This window comes from Thermobia domestica, chromosome 15 (genome assembly GCF_964235325.1).
Source record: "Thermobia domestica chromosome 15, izTheDome1.hap1.1, whole genome shotgun sequence".
Taxonomy (NCBI): Eukaryota; Metazoa; Arthropoda; class Insecta; order Zygentoma; family Lepismatidae; genus Thermobia; species Thermobia domestica.
The window spans coordinates 11,156,814-11,175,880 of NC_137468.1; the positions used below are offsets into that span (position 1 = coordinate 11,156,814).

The 19,067-nt window shown below is 35.7% G+C and overlaps 1 protein-coding gene across 1 annotated transcript in view; it reads right to left on the bottom strand.

The window, feature by feature from the left end:
* Positions 1-19,067, bottom strand: part of LOC145672014 (uncharacterized) — a 163,324-nt gene that overhangs the window by 32,571 nt on the left and 111,686 nt on the right. Inside the window, exon 9 of the mRNA XM_081741199.1 lies at positions 13,011-13,105. Within this exon, the coding sequence (XP_081597325.1) occupies positions 13,011-13,105 (95 nt within the window). The remainder of the gene's footprint in view (positions 1-13,010; positions 13,106-19,067) is intronic.

Consider the following 19,067-nt stretch of genomic DNA (forward strand, 5'->3'; position numbering starts at 1 on the left):
AGCAAATACCATTGTTCGTGCTTCGTGGAACTTCGGGTTTTGTCCTTAGAGGAGCGGAAGTGTTGTCAACCTTGACGGTAATCACTAGCTTACCAAAAAAAAAAAAGTATGTATGGTAACTGATTGCCATTTAGTGTGAAGTGTTTTTTTACAATGTGGTAACCGTTAACTATAGACAATACAAACTTGTAACAGCAATCAAATGATAAACTATATACGTTCCTTTTCTTCTTTTTTCTTTCCTTTTGTTAAAGAGGGATGTGGGTTTGTTATATCCGAGTGTGGGTTTGTTATATTATGTTGTTTCGCTTTTTAGGAAAAGAGATAATCTGTTGATAAGAAAAAAAAAACTGTAGCACTTGTTTGTAATTATCTAAGTATATCTCCAGAAAATTAGCTTATGCATGTATGTGTGTACGAATAGGCTTAGCAAGGGGTTGGTTGTGGAGATTAGAAGCCACTATTACACTATCAATTAGAAGAATAGTATTTCTTACTCCACTTTTAAAGTTACTTTGATCGCAAAGAATCAAACAAAATATTAAGAGAGCCAGAGATTTTCCATTTTTAAGTGTGACCGTTAGTGACTGCAATTAGTTTTTTTTTTTTTTTTTTTTTTTTTTTTTAACAAGGAGTGTCTTTTTAATAAGGAAAAATGTATTGTCCCTGGCTGGTTGCTTGCCGGTGGCTTGTTAAAAGTGAAAAAGAATGTTAAATCATTTCAACGACTGAAGCTACACGCTTGTCTTTCTTCGATAGTTACTGACTGATTTTGAAAGTCACAATGTTGTAGGCCTACTGTAATAGCGTAGGCCTACTGTAATAGCGTAGGTTTACTGTAATAGCGTAAATTCGAAAGGAAACGTTCCAACTGAATGATACGAACAATTATTCCCAATGTCTTGAACATGAAACGTGGGTTGCACGGATAACGCTTAAAGTAGGCTGGACTGCACTGGAATTTCCTTCCGGCAAATTAGTGTTTGGTCGAAACTCGGTTCTTCTGTGTAATTGTCTCTTAACAACATTTGAACATTTCTTTTAGATAATAATAACTAACTAACTCTATGGTCTATGGAACCCGAAGGTTCAATGCCGCGTTTACAAAATATTTCCACTAACTTATGTCCTTAGCCAACTGGATCCAGTTTCTACTCTGTACTCTTATTTCTGCAAGATCCATCTTAATATTGTCTTCCCATCTACGCCTAGGTCTTCCTAGTGGTCTTCTTCCAATTGGGTTTTCAGTTAAAATTATGAAAGCGTTTCTAATTTCTTCCATTCTGGCTACATGGCCTGCCCACCTGAGCCTTCTACACTTCATAACCCTAATAATGTTAGGTGAGCGGTATAAACTATGCAATTCCTAGTTATGAATTTCCTCCAATCCCCATTTTCATCCCTCTTTGGTCCGAATAATAATAATAATAATAATAATAATAATAATAATAATAATAATAATAATAATAATAATAATAATGCGTATTATTATTATTATTATTATAATTATTATTATAATTATAATTATTATTATTATTATTATTATTATTATTATTATTATTATTATTATTATTATTATTATTATTATTTTCAACCTCCCGTCCTATCAATCTAGCAACGAAAGGCGTTTACAACTTAGCAAACGTGAAGCGAATGACAAATTACAGACCGAGTGCTAATGTAATACAACGTCACGAATTGTGTAAGCAAGCTAAAAAGGTCTGAAACAATTCGTTTCCGATTTTTGCAGTCGTTTTTACGTCTGTAAGATGACATGTTTAATATTAGTTTCTTTCTTTCTTTCTTTCTTTCTTTCTTGTTCATTTGTTAGTTACTTCAACGCTAACTGTAACCTCTATCATGCGTCTTCCTCAACCAAAAAACGTACCAATTTTATTTCCTGCAGTGTTTTCGCGTCACTGCTTTCGAAATGGGGAGGGGGAGAGCACACCTGCACATTTCACGCTTGCGTCTGCTCAATGCTTATCATCGTGCGAATTTCTGGCCAGGCTTGGCCATAGGTTTTTTGCCATCATGTGTGGTTGGCAACACTTATCGGATGCAGTGGAAGAAGCGAAGCTAGCAGCACCTGTGCTCACCTGTTCTTATCTTCGCTCGTGCCCGCTCACGCTTTGGCTCCGGGAGCCAATTCATGGACAGGCCTGCCTTATAACTTCGTACCGGAAGTGGTACAAACAAAAATTTTTGCGGTACATTCCGGCACAAACGTAGCACAAACGATTGGCATAGGTTTTCTTTTGAAATTCCTAGGTGGGGGCTTCCGTTTCCCGAGCCCCACACATTAAAACCCTTATAACTTCGTACCGGAAGTGGTACGAACGAAAATTTTTGCGGTACATTCCGGCACAAACGTAACACAAACGATTGCCATAGGTTTTGTTTCGAAATTTTAAGTTTGGAGGCTGCCGCTTCTCCAGCTCCCCACTTTAAAACCCTTATAACTTCGTACCGGAAGTGGTACAAACGAAAATTTTTGCGGTACATTCCGGCACAAACGTAGCACAAACGATTGGCATAGTTTTTGTTTCGAAATTCCAAGGTTGGAGGCTTTCGTTTTTCCAGCAACCACTTTAAAACCCTTATAACTTCTTACCGGAAGTGGTACAAACGAAAATTTTTGCGGTACATTCCGGCACAAACGTAGCACAAACGATTGGCATAGGTTTCGTTTCGAAATTCCAAGGTGGGGGGCTGCCGTTTCCCCAGCCCCCACTTTAAATCTATTATTACTTCGTACCGGAAGTGGTACAAACTAATATTTTTGCGGTACATTCCGGCACAAACGTAGCACAAACGATTGCCATAGGCTTTGTTTCGAAATTCCAAGGTTGGAGGCTTCCGTTTCTCCAGCCCCCCCACTTTAAAACCCTTATAACTTCGTGCCGGAAGTGGTACAAACGAAAATTTTTGCGGTACATTCCGGCACAAACGTAGCACAAACGACTGGCATAGGTTTTGTTTTGAAATTCCAAGTTTGGAGGCTGCCGTTTCTCCAGCCCCCCACTTTAAATGACTTTAATTTTCTTACCGGAAGTGGTACAAACGAAAATTTTTGCGGTACATTCCGGCACAAACGTAGCACAAACGATTGCCATAGGCTTTGTTTCGAAATTCGAAGTTTGGAGGCTGCCATTTCTCCAGCCCCTCCACTTTAAAACCCTTATAACTTCGTACCGGAAGTGATACAAACGAAAATGTTTACGGTACATTCCGGCACAAACGTAGCACAAACGATTGGCATAGGTTTTGCTTTGAAATTCCTAGGTGCTGGCTTCCGTTTCCCCAGCCCCCCACTTTAAAACCCTTATAACTTCGTACCGGAAGTGGTACAAACAAAAATTTTTGCGGTACATTCCGGCACAAACGTAGCACAAACGATTGCCATAGGTTTTGTTTCGAAATTTTAAGTTTGGTGGTTGCCGCTTCACCAGCCCCCCCACTTTAAAACCCTTACAACTTCCTACCGGAAGTGGTACAAACGAAAATTTTTGCGGTACATTCCGGCACAAACGTAGCACAAACGATTGCCATAGGTTTTGTTTAGAAATTCCAAGTTTGGAGGCTGCCGTTTCTGCAGGCCCCCACTTTAAAACCCTTATAACTTCTTACCGGAAGTGGTACAAACGAAAATTTTTGCGGTACATTCCGGCACAAGTGTAGCACAAACGATTGACATAGGTTTAGTTTTGAAATTCCTAGGTGGCGGACTGCCGTTTTTCCAGCTCCCCACTTTAAAACCCTTATAACTTCGTACCGGAAGTGGTACAAACGAAAATTTTTGCGGTACATTCCGGCACAAACGTAGCACAAACGATTGGCATAGGTTTCGTTTCGAAATTCCAAGGTGGGGGGGCTGCCGTTTCCCCAGTCCCCCCACTTTAAAACTATTATTACTTCGTACCGGAAGTGGTACAAACGAAAATTTTTGCGGTACATGCCGGCACAAACGTAGCACAAACGATTGGCATAGTTTTTGTTGCGAAATTCCAACGTTGGAGGCTTCCGTTTCTCCAGCCCCCCCACTTTAAAACCCTTATAACTTCGTACCGGAAGTGGTACAAACGAAAATTTTTGCGGTACATTCCGGCACAAACGTAGCACAAACGATTGCCATAGGCTTTGTTTCGAAATTCGAAGTTTGGAGGCTGCCGTTTCTCCAGCCCCCCCCACTTTAAAACCCTTATAACTTCGTACCGGAAGTGGTACAAACGAAAATTTTTGCGGTACATTAAAGCACAAACGTAGCACAAACGATTGCCATAGGTTTTGTTTCGAAATTCGAAGTTTGGAGGCTGCCGTTTCTCCAGCCCCCCCACTTTAAAACCCTTATAACTTCGTACCGGAAGTGGTACAAACGAAAATTTTTGCGGTACATGCCGGCACAAACGTAGCACAAACGATTGGCATAGTTTTTGTTTCGAAATTCCAACGTTGGAGGCTTCCGTTTCTCCAGCCCCCCCACTTTAAAACCCTTATAACTTCGTACCGGAAGTGGTACAAACGAAAATTTTTGCGGTACATTCCGGCACAAACGTAGCACAAACGATTGCCATAGGCTTTGTTTCGAAATTCGAAGTTTGGAGGCTGCCGTTTCTCCAGCCCCCCCACTTTAAAACCCTTATAACTTCGTACCGGAAGTGGTACAAACGAAAATTTTTGCGGTACATTAAAGCACAAACGTAGCACAAACGATTGCCATAGGTTTTGTTTCGAAATTCGAAGTTTGGAGGCTGCCGTTTCTCCAGCCCCCCCACTTTAAAACCCTTATAACTTCGTACCGGAAGTGGTACAAACGAAAATTTTTGCGGTACATTCCGGCACAAACGTAGCACAAACGATTGGCATAGGTTTTGTTTTGAAATTCCTAGGTGGGGGGCTGCCGTTTCCCCAGCCCCCCCACTTTAAAACCCTTATAACTTCGTACCGGAAGTGGTACAAACGAAAATTTTTGCGGTACATTCCGGCACAAACGTAGCACAAACGATTGGCATAGGTTTCGTTTCGAAATTCCAAGGTGGGGGGGCTGCCGTTTCCCCAGCCCCCCCACTTTAAGACCCTTATAACTTCGTACCGGAAGTGGTACAAACGAAAATTTTTGCGGTACATTCCGGCACAAACGTAGCACAAACGATTGGCATAGGTTTTTTTTCGAAACTCCAAGGTGGGGGGGCTGGCGAAATGCACCTGCAACACAGGACCAAATTAAATAAGAATTGAATGTTGTATGAAACACTTTTTTGGGATTAGATGCAAGTACCTTTTATTTTCACGTTTCATTTAGTGTAAAGTGATAATCTGGAAAGTGTTTTAAATACAGATATGCTGGGCTTCTTCTATACAAGGACGGGAAAACATGACATGTATATGTATAAGGAAAGTAAATTACAACCTTATGAATTAAATCTGAAATACTTTCGCCTCATTGCTGAAAAGAATATATATTAGATGTATGCATATGACTTGCAAGATTGTCATTAAAAGATGTTAGTTTTACACAAGGATTTTGTTTAATGTGACAACGCCTGTATGTAAGAGGCACGAAAAACAAATGACAAAATTTTGATTGCCAGGCAAAAAAAGGAAGCATTTTCTTTATCGAATTCTTACTGGCGATAAAAAGTGGATTTATTTTGAAAATTCAAAACGTAAATGATTATGAGTTGATCTAGGACAGCCATCAACACCTACCAAAACACCTAAAGCAAAACGCAATATCAACGGGAAGAAGGCTTTACTCTGCATCTGGTGGGTTCTGAAGGGTGTTTTGTACTTCAAGCTGTTGAAACCTGGTCAAACAGTTACTACAGACCGCTACCGACAACCAAGCGAATTGTACAGACCTTTGAAGAAAAATCGCACAGAATGATCCAACAGACATGGCAAAGTTGTGATCTTTCATGACAATTTTCGTCCACATGTTGCTAAGCATGTCGGGAAACGTTGGAAGTATTTGGTTATGATGTTTTACCTCACCCTGCTTATTCACTACAGACCCCTCAGACACCACTCGTTTTGTTTGACTAACCGGCATAACCGTGGGACGTAAAACTCAAAGATTTCATTTCATTTTTCGTTTTGTTTGATGTAGCATGGATTTTGGGGGACAGCACTTCAATTCTCACTAAGAAGTGAAAAATTGGTTTGATGGATGGTTACCTCAAAAGATGAGGAAACCGTAATTTACTTGAAAGAGGGACGAAGGTTGTAGCTAGCGACGAACAATACTTTGAATAACTTATTATTATTATTATTATTATTATTATTATTATTATTATTATTATTATTATTATTATTATTATTATTATTATTATTATTATTATTATTATTATTATTATTAAATAAACCAAGGCGTTTCACTTTTCGGAAAACCTTGCAGCATTTCAAAGTTATCCCCCTTCAAAGTAGTGTCCTCAGACAGCTACACAGCGACAGAGAGGTTGTTCCCATTCTTCGTAGCAGTGCTGGAAGAGTTCTACTAAAATACCTCTCAACTCATCCGTTACACTCTTCTGGATAACATCTACTCTCTCAAGTGGTTTTCGAGCAAGGAGAATAAAAATAAGTCATCAGATCTAAAATCTAGCAAATAGGTGGCTAAAAAACCATAGGAATGCTCTTTTCTGCCAAATATTTATTGGTGGAGACTGTCGTGTGACATAGTGCGTTGTTGTGGTGCAGCATCGAAGTGCGTGCAATGTTTGAGAGCACACGAGTGACCCTTTTTCTGAGCCTTTGAAGGATTTCCTGATAAAAAGTTTAACCGACAACTTTTCCCGGTGGCACAAATTCCTTGTGAACAAGGACGATCCACTCAGTGTCAAAAAACAAATGAGCATGAATTTGATTTTGAATTTGCTCATTCTTGCTTGGGTTTGTTTTCAGCCTTCTTAAAAGGACTTGCGCCATCGAAACATTTTTGCCCTGGATAGGGAATGTTCTCCATAAGTCCTTTGTAAGTTTCACAGTCACGAATTCATCTTGCTCAAACTTTTGCCAGTCCATTTTCGTAACGCACATCACAAACATAATTTCACTTCAGACGCTCTCAACAATCTGTAGCAACTGGAGCAAGCTAAAATTTATACTGAGTCAATGGCAAGAGTTAACTTAACTGCCATGTGAGGGTGGAAGCAGCAGTGTTGTCGGTTCGTGTACTGTTGCCAGTCTCATTACTTTTCTAACACACCTTGTATGCTGATACCACGTCATGAGTTTATGTACTGTAAGTTTGATAATCGTATTTCTTTTGGTTTAACGTTCCACGATTATACACCGAGACTAATGGAGACGATGAGACTATTCATAATGGTAGAATGAAGAAAGCGGGAGAAAACGGAAGAACCCGAGAAAACCTAGAAGTGTTTGTATGTTTGTCCTTCACAAAGCTCACTTGAGGCGTATTCGAGTTAGCATATACAGGGTGGAAGGTAACTCCACCGAAAAACTTTCGGAGATGATTCCTTATAAGAAATTAAAGAAAAAAGTTCTACTGAATATGGGTCGAAAAACATTTCCTTTCAGAGTTATGAAACGCCGAATATTCGAAAAATCACGTTTCGAAACGCCCTGACTTAGAAACCATAGGACCTATCCCAAGCGGTTTAAGGAATTACACAGGAAGTAGTATGCGCTCTATATAAATATCCATGATTTACCATCCGTTATCGGTGAAAGGAACTTAAAAAGGAAGTTGAGGTATAGGGATACTCCTTTAAGAACAAATGGTACGTTCGTTTCGCTGGTACCGGTGAATTCTGAAACATGGGTTTTTAGACAGAGCGCATACTAGTTTCTGTGTGATTCCTTAAACCACTTGGGATAGGTCCTATAGTTTCTAAACCAGGGCGTTTTGAAGCGTGATTTTTCGAATATTCGGCGGTTCATAACTCTGAAAGGAGACGTTTTTCGACTCATGTTTATTAGAATTTTTCCTTTCATTTCATATAAGGAATCACCTCCGAAAGTTTTTCGGTGGAGTTATCTTCCACCCTGTATATAGATCAACCAGTCCTGGCAAAAAGATCCCAATATTATAATGGGCATGAATTCTCTAAAATTTTCGAGGTAAGAAAACATTGTGAATATGAATAGAGGTCTGCGCGGATGCGGATATATCCGCGGATATCCGCATCAAAATGGGTATCTGCGGATAAAGTTGCGTAGTTGTCTTTTCCCTACCTTAAAAAAACGCTATGAAATGTGTGATGATGATGGAAAGAGCACTAAGAAACGTTTGTTTTGAATTAAAAGTTTTAAAACCGGTTGAAAAATAACTAAAATCAAAATAAGAGTGTTTGAAACTTGTGAGTCAATGACAGCAAAAGGTCAAGAAATGACACGAGAGTTGTCCTTTTATTGCTCTTTTCAATATTTTTAGCAGCCATTTTGTAGGTGAATGACATCTCTGACCTAAACAGAGCGAAACGACAGGCCCTTTCGCTACTCCTCAAGTACCGCTATTTACTGAAAAAAAATGCCGCCAAAGCCCTTCTGATAAAGCTAAAAATTTTCAGACCATTGGCCTTGAAGATGAAGAAATGTGTTCAAATAAATTTTTTCCAGCCTGAGAAGTCGGGAACCAAAACGCTAATTTAACACACTACATTCCTTTCCATAAACTGAAAACTGGTCAGCAGAATTATCTTTGCCTTTTGTGACAAACTGGAGAAGCGAGTAGGCCACCGAAATAGTAACCAAATCACATCATTCTTCAGCAGCTAAAATCTAGAAAAATAGGTTCATCTTTCTCTTTCTCTCTTAAAAAATTCTTCTTTAATGTTTCCTTTGAAGTACAGCAGATACTGAATGCACATTTGCGACCCTGCAGATTTCTCTGTTCGGAGAGGCCATGGACCTCAATGACGATCCGACGGGTTGGAGTTTTGTAACAGCAATCGTTTCCCTCTCTCCGTGTGTGTACATATGTTCTGGACCTCTGGTAAAGAAAGAAAGAACAACCAAAGCTTTGTTTCTCCGACCCTAAGTGTGCCCAACTTCGAGTGGGAGCCGCCAAGAAAAGCAGTAAATTCTAAACTTCCTCTATTGCCTCTTCCCGAAATAAAAGGAGGTAGCCACGCAAATTAAGGCAGGGAGTATATAATATTATGCAAGAAAATAAACTGAAACCAATAATATAGAAAAGTTTTGGTCATGTGTACGATAGTGATACTGAAGTTAAAGATGTTGTGGCATGTTTCCAATGCAAGAAAGTTTACACTTACAAGGGACATCAGTCAGGTACATCAAATATAATAAAACACAAACGAGATCTAAAGCAGGCGTCGATGATTAGTTTTTTGAATGTGAAACCACAAAACAAGTGTGTTCCAGTTCCACCGAATTTAAAGCAAAGTGCAACAAAAAGACTTAAGAACTTTGTTTCAAAAGATATTGTTTCTTTCTTTTTTGTTTCTGGGAACGGTTTTCTAGAATTTTCGCAATTCTTGCTTGAAACGGGTGCCAAATATGGACCTATAAACGCAAAAGATCTACTTCCACATCCAACCACGATTTCTAGGGTGTTGACAGAAGAAGCTGCATCTCTTCGAGATGCGGTATCTAGTGAGGTGAAGAAGGTGCTTGATGATATCGGTGGTGCAGTGACTGTTCATTTGTGGAGTGGCTATAGAAAAATAAGGTATTTAGGGGTCACACTTCATTACATTCACAAAGGAACACTGCAAGAATGCGTCTTGTGTACTAGGAGATTGGATTGTGAGATGAAAAAGATTGGTGATAATATAAGAATTGAGATTATTCGCGTATTTAGAAGTTTCAATATCATCGAATTTATTGGCCAGGTAGTGTTTGTGACTGGCAGATCCAAATATCGTCTCTGCTTAGCGGCAATACACAAGGATATCGTGTTCTGATCACATTTTAAACACAATTGTAGAGAACACCACAACAAATTCAAACACAGAAGAGGATGATATTTCATATTTGATTAGTTCTTGACGTGGTCTGACGAGATCTTTTTAAAGATCCGAACTGCAGAATCGTCTCGATAAACCCTGAGGGTGATATTCACACTCGCTGGAATAGTAAACTAATTATGTTTGAAAACATCGAAACACAGTGGGAGAACATTTTGTCCATTCTGAAGGAAGCAAACAAAGAAGACTTGTTGGATTATGTAAACAGGGATTTGTTAAGAAAGTTGATACTTTTCTATCACCCTTCAAAAGCAGCTTCGGACGAGCTTGAAGCTTCAAAAAAGCCTACGCTATTTCTTGCTGCATTATGGAAAGTGAAGCTTCAAAGTATGTTGAGGACATAAACGATAGAAAACTGTTTGTTTCTTCAGAACTTGAAGAAAAAGGCGCTTGCACTTATCAGTGAAAAGTGGAATATAACAATTATCCACAAATTGGCAGTTTTTCTTCACCATAAATACAAAAGTATGAAGTTTATCTCAGAGAATGAGCGAGAAGAAGTTAAAAAGAATGCCAGAGAGATGGTAGCGAAGAAAATAAAAAATTCTATCCGAGAAGTACAACGATCTCCACCAATAAAGAAGCAAAAGGTCAGTGTTGGTGCCTTTCATGAATTTGAAGATTCTTCTGATGATGAAGCCACAGGAAGTCCATCAAACCGAAACAATGAAGTTACAGGCTATGTACAAGGGAAGTTTCACTTGGACGAGGATTTTGACCTCATTACCTGGTTGTTTCAATAAAAAGCAGAGTATCCCTTTCGGAGCAGTGGCATTGTTTGTCCACTCTGTGCGTGCTACAAGTGCTCCATCCGAAATAAATTTTCAACTGCAAGTCATACTCTGCAGGATCGACGCACTAGTCTGAATTTAAGTTCAGTCGATGATATAATTTTTCTCAACAGCAACTTACCTTAAACTCCAAAATTTGCAACATGTAAAAAAATAAAAGAAAAGGTATGCTGTCTTTGGGCTAAATAATAGCGAGAACATCATGTTTCGTTGGATCTTTTTTTTTTTTTGTTAAAACCTCTACCATAAATATAAAGTGTTACTGTGATTATATGTGAATTTCTTTGCGATGCTGTGACTAATTTTTATTTCTTAATAACGATGATTTCTATTTCGCCTTTGTGTTTTGAACAAATGCTCCTTTTTTTATGAGTAATGATGAAGTTTAAAAAAGTTAGTGACGTGATCTAAAATTACTTGATAGAGGGGATATCACCTACCTGGCATTATTTTGGTCCGATATCTGCATTTGAAAACCTCGGATAGTACATAGATCGTTAATTAATTTCTATTTGTATTTGCAGAGTTTATATTCAATTTTATTTAGCGTGGTTGGTATTTGATTACGAGGAAACTGATATAATGCATTGTTTCGTTTGATTCAGAAAACTACAAGAGACAGCTATTTAAAATTTGTTTAAAAATATTTTCGAAATCATGACTACTATAGAATATGTAAGTTGTATATATTTGCGGTTGCGGGTGCGGATAGAGATGCTGCGAATGTTGTACGGATGCGGATGCGATATTTTATATCTGCGCAGACCTCTAAATATGAAAATACAAGTGTAATATTTCTAGGGTAAAAGTTTAACCGTTAATGTGACAACTTTTATAGTTCTAATATTTCTAAATAACATACAAATAATAAACTAATACAAACACTAGACTGAAACAGTTAAAACGAGGCTAAGAAATAATGATATAGTGAGCGTGGGTGAATAACTTGCTGTTAATAATGATTAGGCGCAGAAGATAATTCAATTCTGAGCGAAAACACTGGAAAAGACGAGTTAGTAGAATTGCTTACAAAACAAATCATTGGTCAACTGAAAAATGAAGTATATGTATCTGATAACCCTGAAAAATGTTGTGATTGGGATAGGTCACGAGTGTAAAATCATAACTTAGGTAAGGTGCTGCAAAGATCTTGATACTTCGTAGGTCTTCGGGTTTCGACGTCCATGCCCGTGGTGAATAATATTACAGAATGGGAAATTTCTCCGAATATTTCTTGCCAACATGGCGTCTGTTATATGAAACATCGATGCGCTCATACAATAAAACAAGTTTAACTAATACATGGACGCAATGTTCTTCACATTCATTCTAGCTCCAGACACCATGAAAGCGAGTAGAAAAACGATAATGTAGTTATTTTTAATTCAATTACGAAACAATGAAGTTGCATTTATTTATAAATTGAAAGTAAGCTTTATATTTAGAAAGCAGAGAAAATTAACGTCGGCTCGTGTGTTCATATATTGCAGCAGAACGTTTTCATCCTCACGTATACGAAAATACCAAACTTAACTTCTACTAAACTTCAAGCATGTTTCCATCTTTGACTGAGAAAAATTACTGGAGGATTGTAAGAAAACACCTGCGCATGATCTTAACTCCATTAAATCCCTCAAACAAATTGGGTGATTTCTTTCCTCACAATCGTCCAACAACTTTCCTCAGTCGAAGATGGAAACATGCTTCTTGCAAGATTCCCGAATAAGCTATGGGTTATTATTATTATTACTTAAATTAAACTACCTAATCTTATGTACTGTAAAAGGAGGAAACACTCGATTTTACATCATACTTACACTCTCCTCTGAGCAATGTTCTAGTATCATGGTATTATTCTCTCATTTCCTACATCTTCATGCATCTCAATTTTCTTTTCTTTTCTATTACAAATCTATTCCTACTAGGCGTCGAGTAAATGTGTCTTTTATTTTTAAGTGTTTTCAAGAGCTTAATCCGATTATTTGTTCTTTCTGTTTATAATATGATTTCATGATATTCCTAATATTTAAGATCAAATACCTTGTTACTAACTGGAAACTGGAAAGTATTGTACGCAATACAATTTAACTAATTACTGTAGTAGTCTTTAGAAATAAAATATTAAGTCAATTATAATTAAATAAGTGAAAAAGAAAGCAACTCTTGTCGCAAACTGTACCATCGTTTAAATATTCTTTCGAATCATCTAGTGCCACTCACATCTTTTAGGTTAAAGCTAATATCAATTATTAACTTATTTTACCTCACGCACTTTACTCCTTCCTCTTGATTCATACGAACTTGGAATTGAAACAAAGGGTCTAGACGACATTTGACATACTGCTATACAAGCTGAAACTAAAAATCATTGAATTATTCATCTTGGACAAGTATTGAATAATACATAGTTGTATCTATAACAAACTTAGAGTACGTGAGCATGATGATTTGCAAACCATTGTTTACAGAAACTAAATCTTACAGCCATAAAACTATACAAGTGAAAAACATATCAGTAATATAGGTTTAAAGTAACTTAACTACGATAAAAGAAGAGCAACATTTTTGAAGAAAAACATCAAGACACTTCTTAGACTACCATAAAAACTCACATTATTTGAATTACAAGACTGGCAAATCAAGTTAATACCGTATATACATATAAATATATATATAAGGGGGCACGGTGGCTCAGTAGTAGAGCGTTCATCTCCGGTGTTTGGGGTTCCTGGTTCGATCCCAGCTCGCGCCGTGTGGACTTTGTGGTGGACAAAACATCGTGCTCGTGGTTTTCTCGGGAATCTCCCGTTTCCTCCCACTTTCTTCATTCTACCATTTCATTTATTTCTCATCATCACCGTCTCCTTTAGCCTAACCGGCATATGCGTGGGACGTAAAATTTAAAGATTTCATTTCATTTATATATATATATATATATATATATATATATATATATATATTGTCAACAAATACTGTGCTTGGGTCTAAATATAGGGATGTAAAATATAAATAACACAGTATCCGTTGCTTCTACCTACTATCTGAAGCAGGTAGGAATATCTTAAACTCCTTCTATCTCCACCAACCTACAACGTAGGATTTTTATAGCACAACATGCGAAAGGTGATACAATGATAACTAAGACTGTTTATCTTTACGGTACTCATTTATTCAATTAGCGTTTAAATAGAATTTATAGGATGTTGTGATGTTTGATCTTAAGTAAAACTGTTAACTCACATTTCATAGAACTGTTTGTGAATTGGTCAACGCTAGAATATCAGAGATGTATTAAACATACCTCGATGGTCGGGACTCGAACTTCTGGCTACGAAGTTCGTCTTCTGACTTCCTCACAGTGGATGGATGTCCACTGGAACGTAGTTCACAGCTGATTCCCAATAGTAACTCTTATCGAGAATAATACTTGGAGACTATTCCAAGACTGCTCATGGAGACTCCGCCGACTGCTTCTCGAATGTCTCTCCCGTGACTGATCATAGAGACTGCCTGAGACTGATCCACCAAATGTCCCTCCGGTGACTGATCCTAATTCAGTCCAACAATAGCTTTTTATCATCGTCTTCACGATGACGAATTTTGTTGTTCTTGATTACAAATTCTGAAGTTTTACATCTCTGAGCCGAAATTGTGCTTATTCACAATTTCTGCATTTTCTTTCATTGACCAGATTCTCCAGACAGCTTATGTCTGCGAAATTCACACTTTTACCTAATTTTGATTATGTGTTTTTGTTGACATAATTTCTACAACGTTTTACATTTATTTGTTTCGTATTTGTTTTTGTTATTCTTATGACACTGCAGACTCGTGTCTATTCCATGAAGAAACAACAAGCATCAGCAATGCGTAATACGATGATATAACATGTCTGCAACCTAATTACAACAATTTAATAATAAACAAACATTTTAATATTTTCTTCTGAAACCAATTAATGAGATGAATAAATTTAGAACTTAGAATTTTCCATAATTTTGCGTACCGTGACACGCATACCGTGACACGCCCCCACTTTAAAATGAGGCATCTCCGATGACGACTAGATCTTTGAAAAAGATCGGCTTTCGGAGAACTCACTGTATATAAAATTTCAAAATTATTAATTTATGTAAAATTACAAAATAATTCTTTTTAAACTGAAAGCCAAAATTATTGTTGAAAAACAAACAAAAATTAATGATTATTAACTTTCATGGATTTTCTTTTTCTCTCTGTTTTTTTTTTCAAAAAGTTCATTCAATTATTTTCTACTTATAAATTCACATCTGTTTGATAACAGAATACTGTATGTATCTGCCATCTGTTGTCGAAACCCAACACTACTTGAACTTTGTCTGTCATCCACACACTAAAAAATGTTTCCAACCTAAGTCCTCTCTTAGGGAAATTGAAACTGATATATAGGTATTTAATTTCTATATACACACACACTATAGTATATATTTATACACTTTCACTATGATTTTTCATTTTAAAATCACAAAACACTAATTCACTAACAAACAGCATTATAGTTTCAGCAAACTTGATTCAAATTGATTCACATAGTTGGCAACTCAATGTCAACTCCGCGTCAATGCTTTTATGCTAAAATGATGACCTTAGCAAACTTCCTCTTTTTCCTTCTCTTTCTGCGACTTCCGTTTAACCTTGACCAGATTATATATCCGCTCAACGTGTAAACGTTCTTCCAACACATGACGATCCACGTCCACTCTTTGTCCATTCACTCTTACAGTTGTACTGTATGAACTAATAACACCTCTATATCCGAATTAACCAATTCACAGTGGAAATGTGAACCAAATGTGATTCTGAATATGTTACTTTTTTTAAAAAAAAATTAAGTGTGCAAAATACGTGATGCGTGATTATTTTTTACGTGTGTGACAACGTTATATATATTTTTTTTCACATCCTTTATTCCTTTATACATCATCTCTACTTTTAATGGTAAGTACCATATTTTTATTATTTATATTAATTAATATTATTCATTAAATTTAAACTCTATTTACAATACTACAGATATCTTATTTTAAAAAAATATTTTATTCCTATTATTATTTATGTTTCCCGTAACCTATTTCTTAATTATTAAATCACTTATTTTATTACAATTCACTGCATACAAAACATATTTACAGATTCGGGATTTTTACAGAAGCAGATTCATATTTCCATGAATCTGGGAATAGGCTTTGGTTGTTTACTTGCGGCCTGACTCGCAAGACATCTAATAAATACATTTTGCATACAGTTACTTTATTTATTTATTTATCTTTCGTTACTACTATTTATTTATTTTAAAAAAAATTATTTAATTTAAATCTCCATTCTTCTCCATACTCAAAAATATATTATTATGTATTTATCTATTTAAATTGTCAAAGTCGGGTATAAATTAATAAAAATTGAAATATCTCGATGTTATTTCGATAATCAATAGTACATCTATTGTACTCCAAAATCGTCTATTCCTATTTTTTTTATAACTTAAACGTCTTTAGTCGCTGGCCTTGCAACATAAAAACTATCTAAGTTTTCGTCACTTTCAGGTTTAATCAATAATATAATAATAATTAATCAATAATATAATAATAATTAATAATATAATATAATAATCTTAATAATAATGTAATGTTAATAGCGCTAAATAATAATTAATTCATTTTGCCAAATGGCCTAAGCGTTGAAACGATATCTCCGATCAGTTTAATAAACATGATACTTTAACTCGTCTCTTAATGTTCTGTATCTATTAAGGGTTTCTTAACTGACTGCATATAGCAAAGTCCTATTTCCCCTAAAAATATCTCTTATAGTAAGCTTCCTTTATTTCTTATAGCTATAGCTAGAGCTCCTTATATTTCAACTAGTATATATATATTCATTGCTTACTCATTTACTTCTTTATTTAGCTAGCTTCTTTTTTTATTAACATTACTCAAATATAATAATAAGCTTAATAATATAATAATCATAATTTTAATAATATAATAATAATAATAATATTTAATAATTAATAATTGTCAATTCCAGTTATAATAAAATATCTTCAAGATTAATCAAAATCTTGCCTTGTCATATCCATAATATATCTATTAATCTATTCTCTATTACATTAGCTATCTATTTCTCTATTATCTTCAGCTATTTTCCTTCTGTCTTTTCTCTTTCCAGATCTTTCCATCTCTCCTCTTTCTCATTTTCTCATTCCTTATTTAAATGCATGTGATAAGTCTATTTTCTACCTTCCTTACCCTAGAACTTAACTATTCTAGCTTAATCGCTAGATAGCAAGCCTTATTTTCTATTCCTAATTTTCCTTAACTATTTATGTCCTTAACATTTAACTTATGACTATGCCTACAATCCAATTAAAAAAAAAATTCAAAATTTTGATCTTTCTAGGTATTCCGCTAAATAGGTAAGATTCACGCAAAAAAAAATTTCACTGCTTTGCGAAACGACAAGTGGGTATCTAATTCCTCTCTGTACCGCCTTAATGTCGCCGAAGACTTATGTGTTCAATTTAAATAAAAATTTTCGTGAGAGGTTTGGTGCACTCCCAGTTCAACGTCACGAAAATGTGATTTCTAACCTACCTAGTTTTCCTATCAAGAATTTCCTAATTACATTGAATATATTTACTATATTTAAAACTTAATCACTACACATTTAAATTTCATCAATCATTTTTTTTTCATTCTGTCTTGCCTTTATTTCCTTATTTACTAATATGCTCTTCTTCTTCTTTTTTTTCAGATAGCTTCTTAGTCATAAAAATTCTTTATCCTTTATTATCTCGTTATTTACTCATATTTATTAACTTTAAAATCCTTATTACTTTAATAATGTATCTTTTATTATGTCGTAAAGACATCTTCATTTATTTACTTTAAATTCTATTTATTTATTTACCTATTTACTATTTATCTAATTCTAGTATTTACTTCCTTTTTTAAATTCATTTTTTAATTACTAATAATTAATAATTTCACCTATTTAACTCTTACTAAAATTAATAACAATATACAAATCCTACACCCTGTAATCTAAATACTTATTATAATAATTCTTAGTGACTTACCTATTCTTAAAACTACTTATCATTACTCTGACTATAATCTTACTTAACTATTTATAAGTATATATGCAACCAAATCCCATAATATAAAACTTACAACTATAACTAATAATAATACTATATACATTCTAGTGAGTGTAGTCATCTTTTATTTACATGTCTAAGTCTAATATTTCCCATAACGCCTCTTATTTCTCTCCAGAAAGAAATTTGCGAACGCTACTGTGTCTAATAGTATATTCTCTCTTGATATAATTATTTTTGACTTTTTCTCCAATGATGCAAAAGTCCCTACTATGTCCGCAATTTGAATTGCGTCAGAGCATTCATACGTATTCTTAAATCTTTCTAGCCAAGTGTTGACCCTTGTTTGGTCGACACACTCTCGAAAAATTCCGCATATCTTATATGCTAAGCCATCCAACTTTAAACCAAAGAACGTGGCGTTCTTTAAACTTAACGACACTTCCACCACACCTGATACTATTGACATAAAATGCCTACGGTATCCTAACTCTACCAGTTCATTGACATCAAAGTCTTTTCGCTGAAAAGTCACCATGTACCATTTTTGTTTTTTCCATAGTTGTCTTTTCTCTCGAATTACTTCTTCTTTTTCAGAAGAATACGTCGGACCATATTCGTTAAAACTGCGTAATACACCCATATCTAACCTATAATACCGACTGTCTGAAAACATCGTTGCCGGTTCGCCGTTATCCTGAAGAACCGGATAATGTTCTTTGTGGTTATTTAATAGAGACAACATGGTTATAATTTGATGTAATTCTTACAACTATCAGTGTGGGTGGGTGGTGAGGGTTTAATCTAACTTAATGACTATTACTCGTTAACTTATCGCCTATATTTAACAATTTCAGCCTTAACTTTTTTTTTTTAAATAATCAACCTAACGCATGTTATTACTTTTTCTACTATTCTACAATACTTGGCGTGCAAGAGGTCTATCTTAACTGAGATTGAACACCAGTATCTAAGCCATGTCAACACATACTGTGCTTGGGTCTAAATATAGGGATGTAAAATATAAATAACACAGTATCCGTTGCTTCTACCTACTATCTGAAGCAGGTAGGAATATCTTAAACTACTTCTATCTCCACCAACCTACAACGTAGGATTTTTATAGCACAACATGCGAAAGGTGATACAATGATAACTAAGACTGTTTATCTTTACGGTACT